Genomic DNA, 6,258 nt, shown 5'->3' on the forward strand with positions numbered 1-6,258 from the left:
GGCTCGGAATTCAAGAACCGAATGGAGTCCAGAGACAGACGCCAGCTGCGGGAGAATCGGCAACCGAGTTAACAGCCAATGGGGACAACGAGGTCGATTACGTCAGTCATATTCCTATGTCTGCCTGGCAGTCAGCCTGCGTCGACGGACGACGTACAGGGTCGTGTCGTGCAGCGCAGACTTCCTTGGCAATCACTGCCTTCTCTCGCTCCATCTCCGCTCACTCAACTCCCGACTCTTCACTCCGCTGTGCCTATCGGCTGGCGTCGAAGAGTCTTGGGGCCCTGGGTTGCACCTCTCCTTCCACCCGAAAACCGTCATGACAGCGTCGCTCTCAGCCGACTAGCAGAGAAGGAGGGGGCCCCCGGGGAGAAGTGGCGCATACACAAACGTACGATGTACGTACATCAGCTCTTTGGGTGCTCGAGGATCCAATTGGCGCTGATGTTTGTAGATCGGGTGGAGCCCCTACCTTCCGCCCCCAGCCAAACTGATGTCGCCCCTCCCCCTCCCCCACTGGGCAGCTGGGTTATATTTGCCATAGCCGGCTGGCGAGCGTGCAATAAGACGCTGTCGACAGAAAAGGCAATCGCATTCCCATTTTCCACCCTCTGGAGGGGTCACGTCACATGACTGCCCCGCGACGTCCCGTTCGATTACCAACATATTCAGATGGCGTTGGTCGGCATCGGCTCGAAGGGTGCTTCCCCCCCCCATGACAAACTGAGCGACGTGGCAGCGCATTTTTAGTGCCCCTCCATGAGAGGAAGTGTGTTCAGAAAGAACAGACCCTCCGCAAAAGCTCTCTCTCACATGCACAGTTCAAAAAAACCTGCTGCCCGACTGTCTCAAGTTTCAATTAACCCATCTTGATGTTGCCGTTTCTTGACTCGACGTCGTCGGTGCCCCCCCTCTACAGCCCAGCAGGGTGCTGAATCCGGCGAGCCACGAATGGGAGGGCCCTTTGGCATATCTTTAGAAGGGGGGGGGGGTTGCCCACTCGGTCGTCATCGCGGTTGCTTAGAAAAAACAAAAAAAAACATTGCTACTAACATGGACAATGCTTACACACATACATCAACTGGCGCCAATCGGACTGGCTCGACACGACCATAAGGCTGACGGGACCACTGGGATGTTGTATATACTGTGTGTGCGCGCACGCATATCCGGGGCTCTGAACTCTTTGCGTCGTCTTTATATAAATCGCAGAAATGCCCGCAACTTCTCCTTGCGTTCCGAGGAGATGACGAAGGGAGAGGGAGCCGCGGGAGATGGAAGAAGCAAAGAGCATACTTTCTTGGGAGCATACAAAGTCAGGGGAAATTGCGTAAAGCAGCCCTCGTTCATTGCCGTAGCTATAGTACCAATGGACTAGCTAGAATATAACCTCCGTTGTGTTTGGCTATACCTTTCACAATCACTCCCTATCCCCCTGTTTCCCGAAACGCCCTTACAGCCATGATTTAGGGTGGGCCCCCTCCCTATCGATCCTGGTAAACGCCTGGTCTTGACCATTCAAAATCGCAAAGAAGAAAGAAGAGCTTAAAGTAGTAGAAGCAGGGGGTGGTCGCTATAGTAGGCGCGTGGTAGTTGAAGGTTAAGAAGAACAGGTGGAGGAGGTAGAAGAAGAAGAAGAAGAAGAAGCAGAAGAAACGGTTTCAAGGTAAGTCAGAGGGAATCATAACGCGATGAGGTTGGAGAATGAGAAACAAGAAAATAAGAATAAACAGGTATTCCGGGAGGGGCGCCCTTCGTACAAATACAATTTCGTTTGAAAAGGCACAATTTCGTCACGCATGTGTCGTCGCTTCTACGATGGGGACGGCTCATCTCCTCCTGGCCGATGCTCGGGCACTCGTCCGTTTCCGCACTTTGCTGTTAGACTTGGCCTTGCTGACGATCGTGTCGGCGGCGACCTCGTCGTTGACGGTGGGCGACGCTGTGATTGTGCTATCTTCAACGTCGAAGGCGAGGCCTTCGAGCTCTTGGTCGTCCATGTCGGTGAGGTCCTCGCTGAGACTGCGAAGAGCTTCACGACCCGTCCACTGCTCCTCGATGATGGTGGTGCCCTTGGGCTTGAAGTCAGTCAAGTACCAGGGCACACCACCTTCGGATAGCGGGTCCGTGGACTCGTTGCCCAGGCTGCCGTTGGATTGCGGAGGTGTTGGTGGCGCCGGTTGCGCCGGTTGCGCCGGCCTGCTGACCGTGACATAGCCGTTGGTTTCGGGCGGTGTGTCTGAGGGTTGCATGGTAGACGCTAGTGAACCTTCCGTCTTCACCGCCGCCTTGCCGTTGCCCTCGTGGCCCGCAACTGAGGAGCTGGACGAATGTACATCGCTGGGTTTCCCGAGAGTCGATGTGTTGACTTCTATGTTGCCTTCATCGTCGTCCTCTCCTTCGGCATCCACATCCATTTCGTCACTAGCAGCGGCCGGTTCTTCTTCGGCCTGTGCATCGTCGTTGTTGGCCACAGTGATCTGCTCATTGGCAGCGTCCACCATAATGGTATCCTGGCTAGGTTCGGTGCTCTCCTCCGTATGCGAGACTATGATCGATGGCTGTCGGAACTCGATACTGGCCTCGAGCATGCCCTCAAACTCTTTGGCAAGAGTGTCGTAGGGCTTGTGTGTGATCTCGGCTTCAGTCTTCAGAGCCGTCTCGAGCTGGGGTTGGACGGCCTTCAGTATTCGCTTCCCGAGCGCCTTTCTTTGTCGTGGGTCGTTGAAATTTTGCTTGACAGGTGAAAGGGCGCCGCCCTGGGAGGCGCTCTCGGTATGTTGAGGCTCTGTATTGATGCCGACGTTGATTACTTCACAAAGATCATGAGTGAAGACGAGGGTGTTTGTGTAGAATCGGCGCTCGAGTTTCTCCTGAAGCTCCAAAAGGCCATCTTTGAAAATGTTCTTGTCGAGGCTGGAATCGTGGTCAGCAAACCATGTTGACGCGGCGGGTGGGTGAACTAACAATATCGCCTTCTCGACAACCGGCACGAAAAGCTTAGCGATCGGGAAATAGCACGTGTCCACAAACTCTTGCTCGAGCTCTGCAGCATCGAGTTTCTCCTGTTCTCTTTGCACAACGCTTTCAGACAGGAGTTTTAGTTCCCAGAGGTCCTTGAGCAACGTCTCTGCGAACTCAACGCGCCGCACAAGCCGAGACTTTCCAGAGGGTCCCATTTGCGCAAAGTTCCTCCTCGTGAGTTCCATTGATGAGAATGTCTCCATTTGCAGCTGCAAACGCTTGAGAAGCGCCGCACCACGACGGGCCTCACGCTTCAGCGTCCAATAACGGCACGCCTCGCTGACAAAGTCCTTGCGTTTACGGAATGGGAAGCGAGATAGTGCCTGCTCGACAATCTCAAAAACAGCCTGGGGAATGATGGGAGCACCCGAAGGCAACTTCCAAATCTGCTTCCCAGGTTGCCCCTTCTTCTTGTCTCCACCCACGAAGGACGCGAATTTGGCTCCAGTCATCTGGCTCTCGTCGAGCGGATGCTCCGTCAGCGCATGGCGATGGTTGGCAGCCAATGCATGGGCTGCTGCTTGGCTGTCCGCCCAGATACGGCCCTTCATTGCGCGTTTGTAGAACTTCTTAGCTTCCCGCGCTGCCTGAGCAACCCCGTTGTCTTTAGCATAATCTGCCGGGCAGTGCCTATCGCAGAAAGCCTTCAGCACCATGTTACTATCCAAAACTGCGAGGGCCCCGTGGCTGTTTTTCATCTTAAGGAACAGCCGCGACCGCCGCGCACAGGTTACGTGGAAAGCTTGGTAGCAAGACTTGTTGCTGCATTGGATGCAGGCGCCCATCTTCTGATTGCAGATGTAGCAACTCAGTTTCCAGCGCGTTTTGGGAACCTTCTCCACGTCCATGACTGGCTCCATAAAGGTGGCGTTACCCAAGGAGACTTCCGGTATCCACATGGCGCAGAGGAGATGGGCCCATTTCGAAGAATTGGTCTGTTTAAAGGCTCCGTCCGTGTTAGGGCAGAATATGCATGTCTAGAGTCAAGGTTAACAACACCGTCAAGACTTGTCAAGAGAAGAGGAGGGGCTTACTGGTATGCCACGCCCAATAAGCTGGCACTTTCTGCAGAGCCACTGTCCCTCGGGGATGAAAGGGACACCATAACACTCCTGGTGGACAGCAAGATCGCAGCCATCGCAGAACACAATTGCGTTGGTGTTTTCGCAGTCGCCATCGTCGCAAATTGCGCACTTGCTGTCTTGTTCCTCTCCGACCTGGGGCTCGCCATTGACCGCCGCCGCCGAACTCGACCGTGGTCGATGAGTCTGAGGGGGCTTGGGGTTTGGCTTCGGTATCCGCTTCTCCAACGCATGCCATTCCTTTTCAATCTTGGTGATGGCAATCTCAAACACTTCCCGGGTAATCGGTTCAAGCTCGTGGCCCTTGCGCTGCTCCTTGTTGTAAGCCTCCAACCACTGGTCATCCTGCTCGTCCATGTCGTACTCGACACGTCCCACGTTAGTGCCAGAAGTCGGATGTGCATCGCCATCGATCTTGACAGCCGCCAGTTCGAGATCTTCTTCCAAGTTCGGCTCCGCGGCCTTGATGAGCCTGCCTTCGGGTCGGATGTAGCGATCGGTCTCCTGGTAGCCCACATTCATCATCGACTTGTCGACGTATCTCGCCTGGCCAAAGCTCTTGCTCTCAAACTGCTCCACCTGGTCTGAGCGACGGTAAGATGGCGCCTTGAGATCGAGGCGCTCCTTTGGTGTTTGGTTACGAATGGGCAGAACCTGAGGCACTCGGGGCATCGACGCCGGAGCCAGGTCTCGGTTGAGAAAAGAGACAGATTCGCGCGGAGGTCTTGTCCGGCGTTTTTGTGGCGATTCGCTTCCAACGATGGAAAGCGCAAAGTATGAATTAGTTGTCGGGGCCGGGGTGTTACCGGTCGAGGCCGGATTCATCTCCCTCAACGGCGTACTGGAACCGTTCATCGGCGTCGAGGGTCGAACGGCAGCCGGAGTTCTGGGAGGTGATTTGGCAGTTGGTAGAAGGATCCCGTCAACTTCTTCGGAGCGGAATATCATGAACGTGGCATCAATATCAAGCTTCGGATGGAACTCCTCCCAGCCTCGCTCCTCTCTGGGCTTGTAACCTTCGTTCTCGGCAACGGCGGCGGCAACCGCGGCAGCAGAGCTGAATTCCATGTCGTCTCGGTCGGCAGCGGTTCGTAATCTTGCGCTTCTTTCTCGTCTCGGTATTACGGCGGATACGGTGCGCGGCTCCCTTGGCTGTCTGCGCACTGTAATGGGGGTGTGGGTTCCGTCATCATCGACGAAGCGGCCACCGCCGCCGGCACCGCCAGGTATGTATCTCCTTCTCTTTGGCGGCGGTTCGGTCTGAGGGACAGCCGAAGGGGTAGGGTGCTCGCGCGCTGATCGGCTGGGCGGTGGTGCGGGGGAATCGCCGACCTCGCGCGCAATGCGAGCGGCATTCGTAGTCCCCGGAGGACGTCCCCGTTTTCGACCGGTGGGAGGTCGGCGCGGCGTGGAAGGTTTCGAAGGCATGTTTGGCGATTGTTTTCTCTTGGAATTATGCTTCTTTTGATGGGCTATGAGGGGGAGTGTCAAGAATCACCGCGTCGGGAGGAGGTGGCGCGCGGAGTCGTAGTGCGGTTGAGGGAAGGGGCGGGGCATTGGCGAAACGGGACCGTGCACGTATCTCCGACACGCAACAAGGTTATAGTGTGAAAGCGAAAGTAATACTGGCTTGGAAACAAGTTGAGAAGGACATCAGGAGACGAGGTGATGTCGAACTTGCGGCTCAGAGTTACTCCTGCGAAAAACAGAGAACGCGTGAGGTTGAAACGCACGGACCTAGATACCATTGTTGGCCGCAGGGGCAACGCGCTATTAGTCATCTGCAGATGTAAGAGGCAGGGGGTGAATGGGGTTCGCTTCAGGTTTTGGGGGGAAAGCCATACCCGCATCCACCTGCACACTAGCGTCTTCTATATGACTTTTGATTGGATACGCTCCCCATTTTCCATATGGGTTTTATCAGATCGAAATGCCATTCCTGGCAGGGCCGTACGTAGTCCCCTTGTCGGCAGCTACCGTTTATCCTCCCCGGCCGTTGGCCGCGGTGACCATCCCATCATCACATCTTTACTTCTTAGCGCCTCTGCCCGTCTCGTCAGTGCGGCCATTGTCTGCTCGCTGCTGTGCATCATATAACCTACCCACTCGGTTGCCATATGGCTGGCTGCATGAGGCCGTCACGGCAAGCATG

General features: G+C 55.5%; 1 protein-coding gene across 1 annotated transcript; it reads right to left on the bottom strand.

Annotated features, from left to right (window-relative positions):
- Positions 1-1,829: 1,829 nt before the first annotated feature.
- On the bottom strand, positions 1,830-5,534 carry GLRG_03707 (PHD-finger domain-containing protein; the record flags this gene model as incomplete). Its single annotated transcript, XM_008094392.1, has 3 exons — positions 1,830-2,916; positions 2,968-4,001; positions 4,059-5,534. 3 exons carry the CDS (start codon positions 5,532-5,534, stop codon positions 1,830-1,832), a joined length of 3,597 nt encoding a protein of 1,198 aa, XP_008092583.1.
- Positions 5,535-6,258: the final 724 nt, after the last annotated feature.

The sequence above is a fragment of the Colletotrichum graminicola genome, assembly GCF_000149035.1.
Source record: "Colletotrichum graminicola M1.001 genomic scaffold supercont1.11, whole genome shotgun sequence".
In the NCBI taxonomy this organism is placed as follows: Eukaryota; Fungi; Ascomycota; class Sordariomycetes; order Glomerellales; family Glomerellaceae; genus Colletotrichum; species Colletotrichum graminicola.